At 42.2% G+C, this 19,387-nt stretch overlaps 2 protein-coding genes across 2 annotated transcripts; one reads left to right on the top strand and one right to left on the bottom strand.

Annotated features, from left to right (window-relative positions):
* The first annotated feature begins 314 nt into the window (after positions 1 to 314).
* On the top strand, positions 315 to 728 carry LOC137322461 (mid1-interacting protein 1-B-like). The gene has a single exon (XM_067985381.1). It carries the CDS (start codon positions 315 to 317, stop codon positions 726 to 728), a length of 414 nt encoding a protein of 137 aa, XP_067841482.1.
* A 7,508-nt stretch (positions 729 to 8,236) lies between these two features.
* On the bottom strand, positions 8,237 to 15,578 carry ndufc2 (NADH:ubiquinone oxidoreductase subunit C2). Its single transcript, XM_067985839.1, has 3 exons — positions 15,321 to 15,578; positions 12,308 to 12,451; positions 8,237 to 8,437 (listed from the first exon to the last, which is right to left on the bottom strand). Exons 1-3 carry the CDS (start codon positions 15,457 to 15,459, stop codon positions 8,388 to 8,390), a joined length of 333 nt encoding a protein of 110 aa, XP_067841940.1. The 5' UTR covers positions 15,460 to 15,578; the 3' UTR covers positions 8,237 to 8,387.
* Positions 15,579 to 19,387: the final 3,809 nt, after the last annotated feature.

Below are 19,387 nucleotides of genomic sequence, written 5' to 3'. Positions count from 1 at the left end.
TGCTGCAGATCTGTACATCAATGTAATAGCTAGACAGGGCATATAAGTTATCAGACCCATTGGCTGTTCTCAGTTGCTATGGTATTAATGGATGATTGCATATCTGAACCAATCCAAATTAAACACAGACCTTTCAGATGTCAATTTACAGTGTGACATTTTGAACTGATCTGATGTGCAAAGTGAACTCAAATAACATCATACCATTTCATAACAGTATATAAACCCTAGAGACTTACTGTTCTCCACTGTCGCTCCAGAGCTGCTGCGTAGATACAACTTTACAGCTATCTCAGCACTGAACAGCAAGCACCATGCAGTCCTTAATTGTTCAGCAGCAAAATAATTTTCTCGCTGCCACTATGAGCAAATATTCTTCGGCAGTGAAGAATATGGAGCAGACAGTCATGCTTCCCAGCCTTCTTCAAGACATCCCTTTGGAGGGCCAAGATGAAGCTAAAGATGCCAGAGCCAGTTCTGAGAACTTGTATGAATGCTACGTCCTGCTGAAATCCATCAAAGACACTGTGGAATGTGGCCTGCTGCCCTTTGAAGATTTGAAACGGCAAATCAACAGCGCCTACGATATGGAAAATGAAGATGAGGCAGATTTAGAGAAACTTTTCTATGTCCACGTGAAGGGGCTCTGCACTGTGTTCTATGCACTGACCAACAAAGCCAACACACTGACCAGTAGGTACAAGGAAAAGATAGGACTTTCTTCGTAGCTTTGTTGCATGGACAAGATAATCGCCCAACTGATGATGCGTAACCTGAAATAAAGAAGCTGGGGAGAGAGCAAGGTAACTCTTCTGCTCAGCTGTAAGCACGTGAAAGCAAAAACAAAAACCCTACAAACTTACACCTGCAGAATGCATTTGGGTAATGATCAAGAATGCACTACTGTGTTTGTAGTCATGAAAGTACCACAAGTTTTTTGAGAAGGAACTTGAACTGAACTAATTTTCCCAGCCAAAAGGCAGAAATATTAAATGTGCAGTTTAATTGTGAATTTTCAGATCTGCTGATGAAACACTTCTTCTGCAAGAAACATTTCAGAAGATTATATTGTGACCAGTATGTGCTATTCAACTGCTATAAATTTGAATAATTGTCCTAATTGTACTTGATTAGCATTAATGTGAACTACTACCATAATTTCTCATTTATGACACAAATAAAATTGTACAAATTACTTAAAATATGTCTTTTTTTTAATGATCTTCTCCTGCATGTCTTTACATTCAACATTTAGTACAGGTGTGAGGTTTCTAGATTTTTTAGCCAATCTCCGCAGAAAGGAGTGGGGAAAAGAGTTAACTTTAATTCTGGGTTTTTAAAAGCAACGTGTCTTCTCACGATGTCAGCCGTGGCTCAGTGAGTTCAAGTCCCACTTCAAGGACTTGAGCATACAATTCTAGGCTGACACTTAGGTGCAGTACTGAGGGAGTGTTGTACTGAGGGAGTGTTGCACTGTCGGTGCCGTCTTTGGGATAAGACATTAAACCAAGGGCCCCGTCTGGCCTCTCAGGTAGACATTAAAGATCCCATGGCACTATTTCGAAGAAAAGCAGGGGCGTTCTTCCTGGTATCCAGGCCAATATTTATCCCTTAACCAACACCGCAAAAAACAGATTATCTGGTCATTATCTCATTGCTGTTTGTGAGACCTTGCTGTACGTAAATTGGTTGTCGTGTTTTCTACATTACAACAGTGACTACACTTCAAAAGTACTTCATTGGCTGGAAAGCACTTTGGGATGTCTTGAGAACTTGAAAGGTTTTATAGAAATGCAAGTCTTTCTCTCTTCATTATTTCTTAGGAGTTTTAAAAAAGAGGCAATCTATGGTTCAGATGCTAATCGGAAGTTGCTTCTCCCGGAGACTAAACAAGAAGCGATTCATTAGCTTTTCTGAGTATTTGGAAAGACGCCTCTGACCATTGGTCTGCAAGAGGAACAGGCTTTTTGACACAGAGTGAGAGGCTTTTAAGAACAGAACACGGACACCCAGAAAGGCAGTGGGGCTTTTTTGAAGCAGGATGGTGTCCAGGCAGGCAGGCAGCAAAAAGAAAGAAATTGCATTTATATGGCACCTTCCAATCCTCAGAATATCCCAAAGTCTTTTATAGCCAATTAATTATTTTTTGTTGAAGGATAATTATTGGCTAGAACAAAAGGTTACAAAAGACAGAGGACTGCAGGGGCAGTGCTTCTGTACTAGGCTATAGGACAGGATGCAGGGGGATTATTCTTTTTATGTTAAGTAACACGACTCACCCTTGTGCATTTTCTTTATTTTGCATTGTTATGCGAATATAAGTTGTACCATTTGAACTAAGCGACTCTGATCATGCCTATTACACTGTTTGTTTCATGTTACTGTGGAATAAAGCAGCTTATGATTCGAACCAAACTTCTCCTTGTCTAGTGTTAACACAGTTCACCTTCAGAGAGGTTGAAGAAATAAACGTTCAAAAGGCACAAGTATCCAAACCAGATCACAAAGGGATCTATTGTTAGATACCTGGGTTATGCAACTGTACAAGTAGATATAGGGCAGTGTGAATCAATTCCCTTAACAGTAGAACACTCAGACTTCTTATGAGGGGGGGGGGGCGGAGAAATGATGCCACTGAACCCTCAAAGATTCGTTGAGCTGCTAAACCTAACTTTCATTGTTCTGTTTTATAATCATGTTACAAACGTGTCATTTAACTGCAGCTTGATTTCCTCATCCACCAAACAGAATTGTTTTGCACCACGGTGCATGCAGTATCCATGGGTACACTGGAGGCCTTCCGCAATTGGTGGGCACCACGGGGACTGGAGTGTGTACTGGACATGAGTGATAATATTATTTAATTTTATAAATTTCCTTTGTTTTATGGTTTAGTTCTTTATTAGTTGTGCCCCTCTAAAAAGGGGGCACTTTTGCTTGTTTGTTTTTTGTTTGACGACACTGGAGCAACCCAGTGTCTCCTTATGGTTTTATTAAGAAAAAGTACCCTTGGATGATCAGAAAAGAAAAATCACCTGAATTCAGAGAGCGAGGAGAATCTAGAGGCACTCTTCTATGTGTACCTGAGGGGAATATACAAAGACTGACCAACAGAGTCTCCATAGTCAAGTAGTCTGTCTCTCACGCTAACTTCAGAGCAAAATATGCTGAGACACTTTTCTTTTGATCAGCTGTAGGTGTTAGGTCATCCCATCGTTGTATTCATGATGTGGCGATGCCGGTGATGGACTGGGGTTGACAAATGTAAAGAATCTTACAACACCAGGTTATAGTCCAACAATTTTATTTGAAAATCACAAGCTTTCGGAGATTATCTCCTTCGTCAGGTGAGTGAGTGGAATTCCTTGAACGTTTCGCATTTATAGTCAGAGAACAATACCTGGTGATTACAGATAATCTTTCCAACTGCCCGTTGTCAAGGCGATCAAAGTGTTCAGACAGAGAGGTGTTACCTACAGGACCACCGAATATACAAACAGCCAGAACAAAAGACAGAGAGAGAGAGGGAGAAACATCCGAAAGGAAGAGAAAAACAGAGAATGACCCGTTGTATTAAAAACAGATAACTTTTTTTCGCTGGTGGGGTTACGTGTGGTGTGACATGAACCCAAGGTCCCGGTTGAGGCCGTCCTCATGGGTGCGGAACTTGGCTATCAATTTCTGCTCGATGAGCGGTGTCCGTTCATCCGTTGTCGCAGTACTTCCCCCGAGCGGAGAAACTACGCCATGTTCTCCGCAGCCTTCAACATGTCATCGATGACGACAAACACCTCGCTAAGGCCATCCCCACACCTCCACTACTCGCCTTCAGCCACCCAACCTCAAACAGACCATCGTTCGCAGCAAATTATCCAGCTTTCAGGAGAACAGCGTCCACGACACCACACAACCCTGCCACGGCAACCTCTGCAAGACATGCCAGATCATCGACACAGATCACACGAGAGGACACCATCCACCAGGTACATGGTTCATACTCCTGTGACTCGGCCAACGTTGTCTACCTCATACGTTGCAGGAAACGATGCCCTGGAGCATGGTACATTGGCGAGACTATGCAGACACTGCGACAACGGATGAACGGACACCGCGCAACAATCGCCAGACAGGAGGGTTCCCTCCCAGTCGGGGAACACTTCAGCAGTCAAGGACATTCAGCCACCGATCTTCGGGTAAGCGTTCTCCAACGCGGCCTTCGAGACACACGACAACGCAAAATCGTCTGGACTATAACCTGGTGTTGTAAGATTCTTTACATCTTTGTATTGTACACCATGCATTATAAGATATGTACTTGTAATAATGGGATCGTATTGTGTAGGATCTGTATTGTATTGTTTTGAACTGTATTGCTTTGGATTTGTGTTTTTTACATTGAACTGTGTGTATCTTTAAATTCTATGAAAACGTGTATTTTGAAGTTAAAAAAAATATTTGCAATATACGACTGCTGATCTTATAAACACTAACTACACCATACTGCGATCTGCTTAAAATCAATGATAGTCTGAGGAGAAAGTACAATTTTGCATTAACAGAACCAATGCAATGTTTAAAATGTTAATCTGGACTATTTAAATCCTATGAAGCTAAAGTATTTGTTGAAAAAATGAACAAAAATAACCTATCGTGGAACTAAACCTTACACGTTAAAATTTTGGCCAAAAAAACTTACCTGATTTACTTAAATGTAAATAATAAATGTACAATGATATCATTCCTGAAGAGAAAAATAGACTGTGTACTAGGGGCAAAAATAAAACGGTTTATAGTTAAATTGTAGTATCTTCTAAATTAGGATACACAGCACGACTTCTGAAACTGTGCTGTTGCAACATATAATTTTCCCTCACTGTCTTTAAAGCATGAATTAAACCATCCACTGAAACAGGAATTTCAACGAGTGTTCGTACTTTTAATCCCAAAATCTTAATTTCTATTCCTTGGTTAGTAAAAAGCTTGTTATAATAATAAATTATTCCAAATATTGACTAATGCTTGCAAGCATGGGAAAAGTTCACACTATTTATGCAGAACTTCCATGGGATAGTTGTCATGATGGGTGCAAATGCTTCATGTACATTTTATAGTACAGCAGATGGATGTGTCCAGTTATCTTTTTTTCCAAGACACTTGTCAAGTTTAGGGAAAAAGTAAAAATAGCAGGCTAGGTTCCATCTCAGTACTTTACATATAGGATTCCTTACTCGTACCTGATGTTTAAAATCTCCATTTCTGTAGTTCTAGAGATGCCCAGTTTCTTTCCACATAGTCAATGGGCAGAAAGTGTACCCCTATTCTTTACCCAGCAGGGCACCAAGTGCATTGGGGCATCAGTCCTGGAGATGTCAGGCTCATATTCATAACTTTACACTGCGAGTTCCTAACCTTGACTATGCCTTGGGAGGACTAGCAGGAGCAGGACGGTGTCGCTCTTCCAAAAGAATTGGAAAAAAAAACCTTGCGCCAAACCCTGGGCTGCTCTTGTGCAGTGTTAGCAAAATGCATAGAAGATGCACCAGCAAAGAACAATTAGGTTTCACAACAGATTATTCTGTTCATTACTTTTAATGACCAAAAAAAAAGCAACAGTCTTGGCTATTAGTGCCACCTTCATGCTTATCCCAACAACAGGAAACATTTATATTTCCAATGAAAAAAATCAGCAGCCAAGAAATCCAATTTCCCTGAAACTGAAAGACTAGAATGGTGTGGGGTGCACACTTAACAGTACAATAAACATTTGTCACTGATACATTTTATATTTCTACTTCACTGAAAATTGCACTCTTCACTAGATGTAATATCAAGCAGAGCAGCAGGAATCTGAGGAAGGAGTGTGACAATTTAGCAACTGGACTACCTCGTGAATATAAAATCATATCCAAACATTCACATCAAAGATCAGCATTAAATTCATATCGCACACAACAGATCTAAATTGTATATATTCCACCGAAGTACATATTCTCCCATCACCTTTCACTACCTCTACTTCAGTTCACAATTTGAGTGAAATGCTCAGGAATAAGGTTAATGAATCTCAGTACTTTACAGAGTATAGGGTTCCTTACTCTTACCTGATGTTTAAAATCTCCATTTCTGTAATTCTACAGATGCCCAGTTTCTTGTCACAATTTTTTATTGTAAGTCATGACCCACCAGTGACAAAAGTGGTGAATTTTATCCCCTAGCCTATGGGGTTTCTCTTTAAAAGAACTACAGAGAAAGTTGTTACAAAGAAAGATACCATCCTCAAAATGGCTTCTGCAACTACATGTTGGAAAATTGCCTTTATTGTTTTGGCATTGCATGGAAGAAGCCAATCAAGTCAATGCTGCCCATTACCAACAACCTTGTGCCTCTAGGAAAATCCAAGTGTTAGCATTCCATTAACAGAACATTGGAGCACAACATAATCTAATGGAGAACCCAAACATAGGCAGCTCTTGTCAGACATAAGTGGCCACTGGTATTCTTTTATATACCCATTTTGAAGCTTGCTCTTCATTATTTGTCTTGCAGGTTGTCTTCTCAAAGGCAATAATGGATTTCAAAAGGATTGATGGGCATGAAGGTCAGACACATTTGATTTAGCCACAAAAGATGTCAAGGTAAAATGTAGCTCCTGTGGAATTCTGAGAAAGACTGGACCCCTTCTAAGTGTTTGCCTATCTTTTGTTTGAAAGATTTGGAAAGAAAGCCATTCAAAGGAACGTAACTGACTGATCTGTCTGTTTATCCTTTAATGACTTAGTTCAAAGCTGCTGTGTTATGAGTTGACTTCAACAACTTGCTGTTATTGCTGCGTCTGTAAATAAACCAGTTAGGTAGTTTTCTAAGAAAGCATCTGGCACCACTGATTTTAATCATCTTGTGAGTATGGTATAGTGGATATGGTACTGGACTAGAAACCCACAGGTCGTGAGCTCAAATCCCAGCATGGCAGGTTATGGAATTAAATTCAATGAATCTGGCAATTTGTGGGCTGGCATCAGAAAAATAAGACAATGCAAGCTGCCAGAATTTGAGTCATAAAAACCCAACTGTTTCCCACCCCTACCTAATTTAGCCTACACATGACCCAGTCCACACTATGTGATTGGTTCTGAATGCCTTTTAAAATGAATGTCATGGCGCCCACATCCTGAAAACAATTTAAAAAAAATCTTCTGAAGTAGGTGCACTGTGGGAATCCACCTGTAACTATCAATACGACTGGGCCAGTTTTCCAAATGCACATCCCAGCACGAAACCTCACTGCTCAGAGAGAGCACAGTTTGCAAGTTGCAAGCCCATTCTCAACAATTTTCCAGACAGAAAATTGTGGGGACCGTGGCTGTAATTTTCCAATACACACCTCTGGTGGGAAAGGCTCTGCACTGAGAGTGCATATTCAGAAAATCAACCCTGGCAAACAGTTCTACTGTTCACCCATGGTATGCTACATCAGATTACTTTGTAAAGTTTTGCTTCAATTCATGCGAGGCGTGGGCTTCTACATTGAACACAAGATATAATAAAAGAAGCAAATTCTACTTGATGTTCACAGTTTCACTACCGAGGGGAACACGGTTGGTGTCCCTTCCGTAGCCAGCTGCTAAAAGGTACTAATTATACCTGATTTTCACTCTCCCTATAGGGCAATGCCAGAGCTTCTGCTCAGCACCACCCCAATCAACTGAGCTCAGATTAAAAACTGAGCACAGTGGAGAATAAACCTTAATTCATCATACGCCATAATTATTGATTCTTAGTTCTATAAAACCCAGTGCCATTGCACCACTATAACATATAGGAATTTTATTTTTCTATAAATGACAACATTTAATCTTTCTTACAAAATATTAAACAGTCCAACTATAAAGTAAGATACCACAGAGAAGTCCTTTAATTTGCTTGTTTGGCCGGAGGATGCTCCACGAAACTGAAGTTGACATTTCACCCATGAATGCATTTTATCATTTAAAAGAAATAGATTGTTTGAGTTTCTAGGATTACAGTATTTCATTCCAGCCAATTTTCCCTCAAAGGTTATCTAACCTGCATTGCAATAATCTATTTACTCTCTGTCTCAAATTTCTACATCAGTCTGAGGGCGTGGAGACCAATGACCACCTGCTTCATTTCAGGACATTGGCCTGATTGGTTTAAAAGATGTTGCACTTTGCACCAAATTGCATTTTAATATCGGGATTAAATAAAACAGCATGAATAATTATTTCATATAATTTATTACAGAAGCAATTTACAATGAGAAAGACCACGAGTACACAGTACTGTATTTTTATACATCAGCTGCTAGACAGTTGTGTGAGTTATAAAGATTACCCAACATGGTCAACTATAAGATACCGTTGCATAGTTTAGCGAATTGGATGAAAATCCTCCAGAATCTTGGCATATGTCTTTTTTTCTGCAAAAGAAACATATAAATGAGAAAATCAATCATACTTAAAAATTAAACAAACCAATAATTTCATAGCGCTATGATCTACTAGCAGACCCAAAGTAGAAGTTGTAGTTCTTGGGATTGAATGTCTCAGTGGGAGTTAACACTCTAGCCTGGAAATTGCTGTTGATGACTAAGCATGACATTCCTCTGCCTACTATTTTAACTGAGACATTACCCTCCAACGCATTATCCTATTTTAAACAGGCTAACTCCTCAGTTATAACAGCAGGCAAAGGGATGTCATATGAAAGCACTTAGTGTTTATGTACCAATATGAGCAACAGTAATTTCTAGATAACTGTCCTTTCACCACTGGACTTAGTCCAAATCCAGTCTAGACTGATGAGAGTCAAGGTTTCCTTTCTCTACTGGCTGTAAAATTCCAGAGTGAAATAAATATTCAACAGTTTTGATCTAGTTCCTGAAACTGGCAATCTCACTCGGGCCACAAGGATGGCTGGTGGGCTAAAATAAAATAAATCACATTGGGAGGTACTTTCCACCCAGCACTGCTCCTGTATAAACACTGCAGCAACTCGCCAAGGCTTCTTCGACAGCACCTCCCAAACCCGCGACCTCTACCACCTAGAAGGACAAGAGCAGCAGACACATGGGAACAACACCACCTGCACGTTCCCCTCCAAGTCACACACCATCCCGACTTGGAAATATATCGCCGTTCCTTCATCGTCGCTGGGTCAAAATCCTGGAACTCCAGTCCTAACAGCACTGTGGGAGAACCGTCACCACACGGACTGCAGCGGTTCAAGGCGGCGGCTCACCACCACCTTCTCAAGGGCAATTAGGGATGGGCAATAAATGCTGGCCTCGCCAGCGACGCCCACATCCCATGAACGAATAAAAAAAAACTTTAGATCTGAACCGAGGAGTCAGAGGAAAGGATGGTACCCTAACCCATTGTGGCAACCCCAGTTTAAGGCTGGGAATTTGTTGCAATGGCAGTATTGGAGACGATCGCCACAAGTAAGATCGCAGTTTGCCCCTATCTTCCAGCACAGATCCAAAGCCAAGATTTGCTGGGAAATTCATCATCACACGCCACAGCAATGATAGTGGCGATCCAAGGAGTTCTGAAGCAGTGCTACTGCGCAGACGTGTCATTTACTCAATTTTTATTAGCAAGACATGCCCAGAAGAAAGGTATTGGAAGTTACGTCCACATTGCTTCACTTGTGAATTTCAAATTTTTCATGGGGAAAAAAAAATCAATGTACATGCAGCATAATCTGCATTTCACTTTGCAATTTCATTAATGGGCTTGCTAGGTGGCACTTCAATGAAAAACGATCAGCTTCCCGTATATATTTTCAATAATCACCTCCTCAGGTATTGTAGTAATTTACTGTCTAACATTTTATTAATTACTTTTGATTCATAGCATATTTTTAACATTATCACAAAGCAAATTCTGTTTTTAATCCCCTTTATCCCAACCTTCAAGTCCTGTGCCCAGAACTAAACTATGCATTTAGTTGAGCCGTCTGCTGAGTAGTCTAATCAAAACCATAACGTCGATGAAAAGCACTCCCTGGGCCATACTGGCAGCAACACACCAGCACCGTCCTGCAACAGCGTTCCCACAAGCAGCAAGGCGCCACCAGAGAGTTTTCAGAAAATTCTGGCCCAAGTTTTTGTTTTCTTTTTTAACATGATGTTGCAGGCTTTTTAAAAAAATAAAGCCAGAATTCTACAGAGATGGGATTTCTGATACAAACTTAGGAAGCACCATCAAAGTTAATTTGTGAGTAGCTGAGCCATTCAGACCAGAAGGTACCAGATTCAATTCCCAGTCTATGTTGAGTTAGCTGATCTCAGCCAGGGCAGCAGCAGCAGCAGGGACACTATAAATGGCCTCATGTCCCCTGGGTTTAGAAGAGAAAATTCAGCCAGAATTCCTAATCAAGTGCCTTGGGACATTTTTCTACATTATATAAATGTAAATTGTCGATTCACTCCACATGATATCAAGAAACAGCTGAGTGCACTGGATACAGCAAAGGCTATGGGCCCCAACAACATCCTGGCTGTAGTGCTGAAGGCTGGTGCTCCAGAACTAGCTGCGCCTCTAGCCAAACTGCTCCAGTACAGCTACAACACTGGCATCTACCCGACAATGTAGAAAATTGCCCAGGTATGTCCTGTACAAAAAGCAGGACAAATCCAATCAGGCCAATTACCGCCCCATCAGACTACTCTCAATCATCAGCAAAGTGATGGAAGGTGTCGCCGACAGTGCTATCAAGCGGCACTTACTCACCAATAACCTGCTCACCAATGCTCAGTTTGGGTTCCGCCAGGACCACTTGGCTCCAGTCCTCATTACAGCCTTGGTCCAAACGTGGACAAAAGAGCTGAATTCCAGAGGTGAGGTGAGAGTGACTGCCCTTGACATCAAGGCAACATTTGACCGAGTGTGGCACCAAGGAGCCCTAGTGAAATTGAAGTCAATGGGATTCAGGGGGAAAACTCTCCAGTGGCTGGAGTCATACCTAGCACAAAGGAAGATGGTAGTGATTGTTGGAGGCCAATCATCTCAGCCCCAGGACATTGCTGCAGGAGTTCCTCAGGGCGGTGTTCTAGGCCCAACCATCTTCAGCTGCTTCATCAATGACCTTCCCTCCATCATAATGTCAGAAATGGGGATGTTCGCTGATGATTGCACAGTGTTCAGTTCCATTTGCAACCCCTCAAATAACGAAGCAGTCCGAGCCCACATGCAGCAAGACCTGGACAACATTCAGGCTTGGGCTCATAAGTGGCAAGTAACATTCGCGCCAGACAAGTGCCAGGCAATGACCATCTCCAACAAGAGAGAGTCTAACCACCTCCCCTTGACGTTCAACGGCATTACTATCGCCGAATCCCCCACCATCAACATCCTGGGGGTCACCATTGACCAGATACTTAACTGGACCAGCCACATAAATACTGTGGCTACAAGAACAGGTAAGAGGCTAGGTATTCTGAGGCGAGTGACTCACCTCCTGACTCCCCAAAGCCTTTCCACCATCTATAAGGCACAAGTCAGAAGTGTGATGGAATACTCTCCACTTGCCTGGATGAGTGCAGCTCCAACAACACTCAAGAAGCTCGACACCATCCAGGACAAAGCAGCCCGCTTGATTGGCACCCCATCCACCACCCTAAACATTCTTTCCCTTCACCACCGGCGGACTGTGGCTGCAGTGTGTACCATCCACAGGATGCACTGCAGCAACTCGCCAAGGCTTCTTCGACAGCACCTCCCAAACCCGCGACCTCTACCACCTAGAAGGGCAAGAGCAGCAGGCACATGGGAACACCACCACCTGCATGTTCCCCTCCAAGTCACACACCATCCCGACTTGGAAATATATCGCCGTTCCTTCATCGTCGCTGGGTCAAAATCCCGGAACTCCCCACCTAACAGCACAGTGGGAGAACCTTCACCACATGGACTGCAGCGGTTCAAGAAGGCGGCTCACCACCACCTTCTCAAGGGCAATTAGGGATGGGCAATAAATGCCGGCCTCGCCAGCGATGCCCACATCCCATGAACGAATAAAAAAATAATTTATTATCCGGTGACCCCTACTGGATATGAGCATTTCTCAACATTGGATGAGGACAGATTAAGCTCGTCCATAATGCAATTGATTAATCTGGCAGCTCTTTCTGCTTAGTCCCTGTATTGCTTCATTATAAAACTTTCACATGTGACACTGCAGAATGCATTATAAGTAGTAGTTCAACACCTACTTAAAAAGTAAATATCCCTTTACAGCCTATATATTTTCTGCTTCTTTAGATTGTACTCAATGAATTACATACCTTTTACAGGAAAGTCATCTGGGTGGAGCTGGATATAGTCCATCATATCTTTGTCTACTTTGGCAGTCTTGTAATTTTCTAGCTTGGTGAGATAATAGCCAACAAACCATCCAACACTTAGAAAAAGAACCTGGCGGTGCAGACCTGCAAGAAAAGTAAGGAGAGGTTTTATTTGTCCTATTATTCAGAATAAGATGACAAAATGTGACCTAAAGCAAGAAAATAAGCAACATCTGGTCTTTACTCCACAGGCATTCCCATTACAACGAAGGATTTTTTTGGCACAGGTCTGCCTAAAAATGGGTATGATACGAACACACCATGTGTGTGCCCTTTCATCTGTGAACCCATCTGGTCACCGAAGTTTCACAGACCTTTTACCATGCTTCACATGTACAGCCTCTTTAAAGCTAGTCATTCACAATGTGCTGCTGCAACTGACTATCTATTTAATCACACACCTGTAAACCCCAATTATTCTCCTCAGATCGCAACAAAAATTGATAAGACGTAGCTTTTGTTCTTTAGAAAACAGAATCGTGTACCATGTATGTATAGAGACTTCCAATATCCAGTATCCCTTTGTATTCCTCTTGCAGGACTTAAGTACTTCTCAGAAGAAATGTACTTCGTTTTTCCTCTGTCTTCTGGGGTTCACCATCCATTTTGGGAACAAATCAATTCCAAAAGCCACATTTTCAGCCAATGGATGCTGAACTTTGACATAGTTGCATCTTAGTTGCATCTTAGTTGCAACCAGGCCAACCTTTGATGCTATTTCCATAAGGAGGATCATTGTCATTCAAAGGGTTAGCTTTAATTGGAACACAAGCAGTCTGATTGCACCTGGACAAGATCACAGTTCAGTGGCATTTCAAGGATTAAATCTCTGTCTTGACATCGTACAGGCAATAGCAGGAATGAATTACAGATGTAACCAGTCTGACTGGTTTAAGGTCAGAGTGTAAGCAAGTACCAAAGGTAAAAAACCAACAGACATTCAACATTTCTGCAAATCATTCCTTTTTTGCACACTATACACATTCAAGTAATTTTCAATCATGAGAAACATTTGGGTATGTAACTGCACAGATCATCAATTAATCTAACTTCTCTCTGCACTCCTAGAGAGTAATTAAGAAAAAGCTTGTCATCCAAAAGGTACTCCTTTTCTCTCTAGCCTCCAACCTCATTATCACAAACATTCTTGACTTTTATTTTAATTGACACTATGATAATTTCTCCTCTGAATATTCCTGCCTTGTTCCTCTCATGGTCCAAATACTCAGTTCTACACTCTTCCTCCTCCCTACTCCTTCACAAAGTTGAAATCAAGACTCATTGCACTGTTTTGTACTCTTAACTTATTCTTTCTCAGAACCTTAAAACTGTCAAACTTTTACCTTCCTCAGATTGCCTTCCTCTTACAATTTACAAGCTTTTAAAACTCACACTGGCCATCACTGTGTTTTATTTCCTATTCTTTTCAATCTTGGTAATGGCCTCCACAATAGGTTTTGGATCTGTTAGGTTTCTCAATTTAAAACTAAACATCTACTAAAGGAAAGTAAACAATTTAACCCAGCATCAAATGTGCAAAATTATAGAAAACTAATGCCATTCTAACAAAAAATGCATGTAATATATACTAGTCACAGAATTTCCCAGTAACTGACTCCAAATTATTTCTTCAATAAAGCTGTAGCAATTATGCCACAATCTCAAATCCTATTATTAATTCCATTGAAAGATACCAAGATAGCTGCTGACAGTACAAAAAGAGAGAATGAACATCTCACAGTTGAGGCTGTAGAATAATACAAGGCAATAATAGACTGAAGAGGTTATGGTGATTTTTTTTTGAAGCATTACAATTTCAACACAGCAGCAAGCACCTTCCATTAGATTACAGTCCAGAACTCATTCCTGGGTGTCCTTTATAATCAATTTTCAGAAATGCCTTAAAAGTGAAATGATGCTTATTTTGTTTATTTTTTCACAAAGTTGAAATGTGTTTGCACAAAGCATATACAAAAACTATTATATTTTCTGTAACAAGGTGAATATGTCAGAAATGAATGCAGATCAATCCTATAATTACTCACTGTAAATCAGGTGATATATTGTTTTATAAGGACAGGAGTATTCTACTGTGTAATGCATAATGCAATATTCTACTACTAAGGTGCAGCTGTGTCTTTTTAAAGCCACAAGTCCAACTGTAGAACACAGATTCAGATCAGCCAGAGTTTAATTATTTCTTTGTCAGAGAACTTTGCAGATTGCTAAATCTGTAGGTCATAAATACCCAGCATTTGGTGACTAGCTTCCTTATCTAAAAAAAGTGATTAAGGTCAGAAGTTAGACATATTGATTCATGTGTCAATCAGGTCTGCACATTGCAAATAATTGACCTTTTCAGTATTTTTTTTAAAAATGCGACATTAAATAAATCTGCATATACAACACATGCAATTAAGAAAATGTACATGAACTATTGTAATATGAAACAGTTATAGGCCAAAGAAACTGATGCAAGTTACAGGGTTTTTTAAAGTAAATATTACGACGAGGGCAGGTCTCTGAACAACAAGCATCCTTTTCAGATATGATGTGGAGATGCCGGTGATGGACTGGGGTTGACAATTGTAAACAATTTTACAACACCAAGTTATAGTCCAGCAATTTTATTTTAAATTCACAAGCTTTCGGAGGCTTCCTCCTTCGTCAGGTGAACGATGTGAAATTCCTTTTCAGATAGACTGCTCGCAACAAAATGAGTGGGGGGGGACTTTTTTGTTTTAGGTGAAAGGTGGTATATATACATGTTGACTTTTAGCTGACCTTTATTATCTTTCTATTGATTGTATTCACTATAAAATGGGAGGAGGGGGGGGGGGGAATAACTCTGAATAAAATGCCATTCCCTAGCCCCTTTTCTGTGTTTGAAGGTGACTGTTGGGCCGGGCCCGCAGCTTCAGGTCCCCGCCGGGTTTTCCTGACCTTTACTCACCGGCTTTGAGCACCGGCCGCCGGTTGACCCCGTTCTGCAGCACCGCGGTGGTCCAGCCGATGACCCCCAACCACACGCTGTTCCTGTTGACGATCCCCGGCGGCGGCAGAACCTTGGCCTCGACCGGCAGGAAACCCATTTCCCCGCACCAACCGCTTCCCCAACGGTCACTTCGTTACCAGGTATCCGACGGGGACGGCTATTCAAGGGCAAGGGACACTCGCTTACGGTACGCGCCCCTCAAAAGCTCCGGGTGGAGATCCGCATCTACAAAAAAACGTTCCGTCCCGTTCCGCGCACCTACCACATGGCTCCAAGATATCAGTTTACTGTCAAATAGCTGTTTGCCGTTTCAAACACACTGATTCCTGTTTAACTACAAAAACCTCGACTAAGAAAACAAATAAAATGATCACAGTAACTTTCCACTTTTCAGATGAAGATTTGATTAAAAATCAGATTGCAGCTAGGTGGTAAGGATGCTACAATTGGCCTCAGTATGTTTAGGCAAGGGAGAACATAAGAAATAGGAGCAGGAGTAGGCCATACCGCCCCTCGAACCTGCACCACCATTTAATAAGATCATAGCTGATCTTCAACCTCAACTTCACTTTCCCGCCAGATCCCCATATCTCTTGATTCCAGGAGACAGGGGATCAGCTGGGTTCCTGCTCTTGATCACTATCCCATGACCTCTGCTGGGAGGTGCTTGTGTGTGGTGATCAGGTGAGGGCGAATTCATTGCGGTTGCCATCTGACTCCATGATTGAATGTACTGCTGTCACATGAAAAAATGTTTACTAGGGACAGGTACTAGTGGGTTGCCAGCACCATGAAATCAGATCCAGGAAAGGAATAGAGAAAATTTATGAAAACACAGAATACATGTTTTGTTAATATAGTGAAATATGTCTTCCCCTTACCTCCTTAATTGATTATTTTTTTCTTCTCAGAAAAAAGGATAAAATAATAACCTAAAGGGAACTTTTAAAAACAGAAGAAACAGAAGTAGGAGTAGGCCATGCAGCCCCTCGAGCCTGCTCCGCCATTCAATCAGATCATGGCTGATCTTCAACCTCAACTCCACTTTCCCTCCCGATCCCCATATCCCTTGATTCCCCTAGGGTCCAAAAATCTATCCATCTCAGCCTTGAATATATTCACTGACTTAGCATCCATAGCTCTCTGGGGTAGAGAATTCCAAAGATTCACAACCTTCTGAGGGAAGAAATTCTTCCACATCTCAGTCTTGAATGGCTAACCCCGAACCCTGCGATTATGCCCCTTAGTTCTAGACTCTCTAGCCAGGGGAAACAATCTCTCAGCATCTACCCTGTCAAGCCTCCTCAGAATCTTATATGTTTCAATGAGATCACCTCTCATTCTTCTAAACTCTAGAGAGTATAGGCCCATTCCACTCAACCTCTCTTCATAGGACAACCCTCTCATTCCAGGAATTAATCTAGTGAACCTTTGTTGCACCGTCTCTAAGGCAAGTATACCCTTCCTTAGATAAGGAGACCAAAACAGTACGCAATACTCACCAATGCCCAGTACAACCGTAGTAAAACTTCCTTACTCTTGTACTCCAACCACCTTGCAATAAAGGCCAACATGCCATTAGTATTCCTAATTGCTTGCTGTACCTGCATTCTAACTTTTTGTGTTTCTTGTACGAGGACACTCAAGTCTCTCTGAACACCAACATTTAATAATTTCTCACCATTTAAAAATATTCTGTTTTTCTATTCTTCCTACCAAAGTGAATTATAAACAATTTTACAACACCAAGTTATAGTCCAACGATTTTATTTGAAATTTACAAGCTTTCGGAGGCTTCCTCCTTCCTCAGGTAAATGTCAGGAACTCCTCGAAGCCTACGCATTTATAAATCACAGAACAATACATGGTGATTACAGATAGTCTTTGCAACTGCCCGTTGCCAAGGCAATCACAGTGTTCAGACAGAGAGGTGTTACCTACAGAGCCCCCGAATATACAGTCAACAAAAAAAAACAGAAAAAAAAAGAGAGGCAGAAACATCCGGAAGGCAGAGAAAGCCAACAAATGACCCGTTATATTAAAAACAGATAGCTTTTGTTCGCTGGTGGGGTTACGTGTAGCGTGACATGAACCCAAGATCCCAGTTGAGGCCGTCCTCATGGGTGCGGAACTTGGCTATCAATTTCTGCTCGACGATTTTGCGTTGTCGTGTGTCTCGAAAGCCGCCTTGGAGTACGCTTACCCGAAGGTCGGTGGCTGAATGTCCCTGACTGCTGAAGTGTTCCCCGACTGGGAGGGAACCCTCCTGTTTGGCGATTGTTGCGCGGTGTCCGTTCATCCGTTGTCGCAGCGTCTGCATGGTCTCGCCAATGTACCATGCTCTGGGGCATCCTTTCCTGCAACGTATGAGGTAGACAACGTTGGCCGAGTCACAGGAGTATGAACCGTGCACCTGGTGGGTGGTGTCCTCTCGTGTGATGGTGGTATCTGTGTCGATGATCTGGCATGTCTTGCAGAGGTTACCGTGGCAGGGTTGTGTGGTGTCGTGGACGCTGTTCTCCTGAAAGCTGGGTAATTTGCTGCGAACGATAGTCTGTTTGAGGTTGGGTGGCTGTTTAAAGGCGAGTAGTGGAGGTGTGGGGATGGCCATAGCGAGGTGTTCGTCGTCATTGATGACATGTTGAAGGCTGCGGAGAACATGGCGTAGTTTCTCCGCTCCGGGGAAGTACTGGACGACGAAGGGTACTCTGTTGGTTGCGTCCCGTGTTAGTCTTCTGAGGAGGTCTATGCGATTTCTCGCTGTGGCCCGTCGGAACTGTCGATCGATGAGTTGAGCGTCATATCCCGTTCTTACGAGGGCGTCTTTCAGCGTCTGTAGGTGTCCATCGCGTTCCTCCTCGTCTGAGCAGACCCTGTGTATTCGCAGGGCCTGTCCATAGGGGATGGCCTCTTTGACGTGGTTAGGGTGGAAGCTGGAAAAGTGGAGCATCGTGAGGTTGTCCGTGGGCTTGCGGTAGAGTGAGGTGCTGAGCTGCCCGTCTTTGATGGAGATTCGTGTGTCCAAGAAAGAAACTGATTCTGAGGAGTAGTCCATGGTGAGCTTGATGGTGGGATGGAACTTGTTGATGTTATCGTGTAGTCTCTTTAGTGATTCTTCGCCGTGGGTCCATAGAAAGAAAATGTCGTCGATCTATCTGGTGTATAGCGTTGGTTGGAGGTCCTGTGCAGTGAAGAAGTCCCGCTCGAACTTGTGCATGAAAATGTTGGCGTATTGGGGTGCAAATTAGGTCCCCATGGCTGTTCCGTGTGTTTGGGTAAAGAACTGGTTAAGATTTGGGTAAAGATCCTGGATCACAATGTCTTCACCTTCGATAACCAGCCTAGAAATTGCTGTCATCGTAAAAGTTTATGGCAGTGACAATTCAGTATTACTGGCCAGAATTTGGGAAGTTCAGAAGGACTCCTTTCCTACAGTTCACAAATAAGGATGTCAGGTGCTTCATCATTGAAGTGTGCCATTCTTGCTTCCCCAGCATCTATTCAACAGCAAAATGATTGAAAATCCCCCAGGCCTGCTCTCCCATTATGTATGCAGGGGCTCAAGTGTCTGCTTAAGTCATTTAACCATTGCTGTCCAAGATCATAATTTCTGATGCTCCATTGAACAGCCCACTGAGCACTCTGGAGATCATACAGTTTACATCTGCAGCTAAGAACAGTGATATTAGGGCCCAACAGGCAAGCAACATTTTTCCTAAAGACCTTGGTAATTCACGGTTAACCCCCAAATAGCACACCAACAGCAATGTCTGGGCTTTAATTACATGAGGTAAATGAATAACCATGCAATAACGTGATGTTTATATGGCTGGTCCTGTTAAGCTTCCATCAATGCAGATCCCCCCAAGATATTGGTAGTTCGCGACGGTGATGCCACTGAAGGTCAGAGGGAGCTTTGTCTTGTGCAAGATGGTCATTATCTGGCACTTATGTAGCATGGAACTGTCACTTGTCAGCTCAAGCCTGGATATTGTCCAGGTCCTGTTGTAGGCTGGCATGGACTG

The sequence above is a fragment of the Heptranchias perlo genome, chromosome 6 (genome assembly GCF_035084215.1).
Source record: "Heptranchias perlo isolate sHepPer1 chromosome 6, sHepPer1.hap1, whole genome shotgun sequence".
Lineage (NCBI taxonomy): Eukaryota > Metazoa > Chordata > Chondrichthyes > Hexanchiformes > Hexanchidae > Heptranchias > Heptranchias perlo.
This window is presented reverse-complemented; position numbering and strand designations above follow the sequence as displayed.

Coding starts and splice junctions, on each gene's coding strand:
- LOC137322461 (XM_067985381.1), top strand. CDS start 315: ATGCAGTCCTTAATTGTTCAGCAGCAAAATAATTTTCTCGCTGCCACT.
- ndufc2 (XM_067985839.1), bottom strand. CDS start 15,459: ATGGGTTTCCTGCCGGTCGAGGCCAAGGTTCTGCCGCCGCCGGGGATC. Junction 12,452..15,320: donor GCGGCCGGTGCTCAAAGCCG/GTGAGTAAAGGT, acceptor CTTTTCTTGCAG/GTCTGCACCGCCAGGTTCTT. Junction 8,438..12,307: donor AGATGACTTTCCTGTAAAAG/GTATGTAATTCA, acceptor TTTCTTTTGCAG/AAAAAAAGACATATGCCAAG.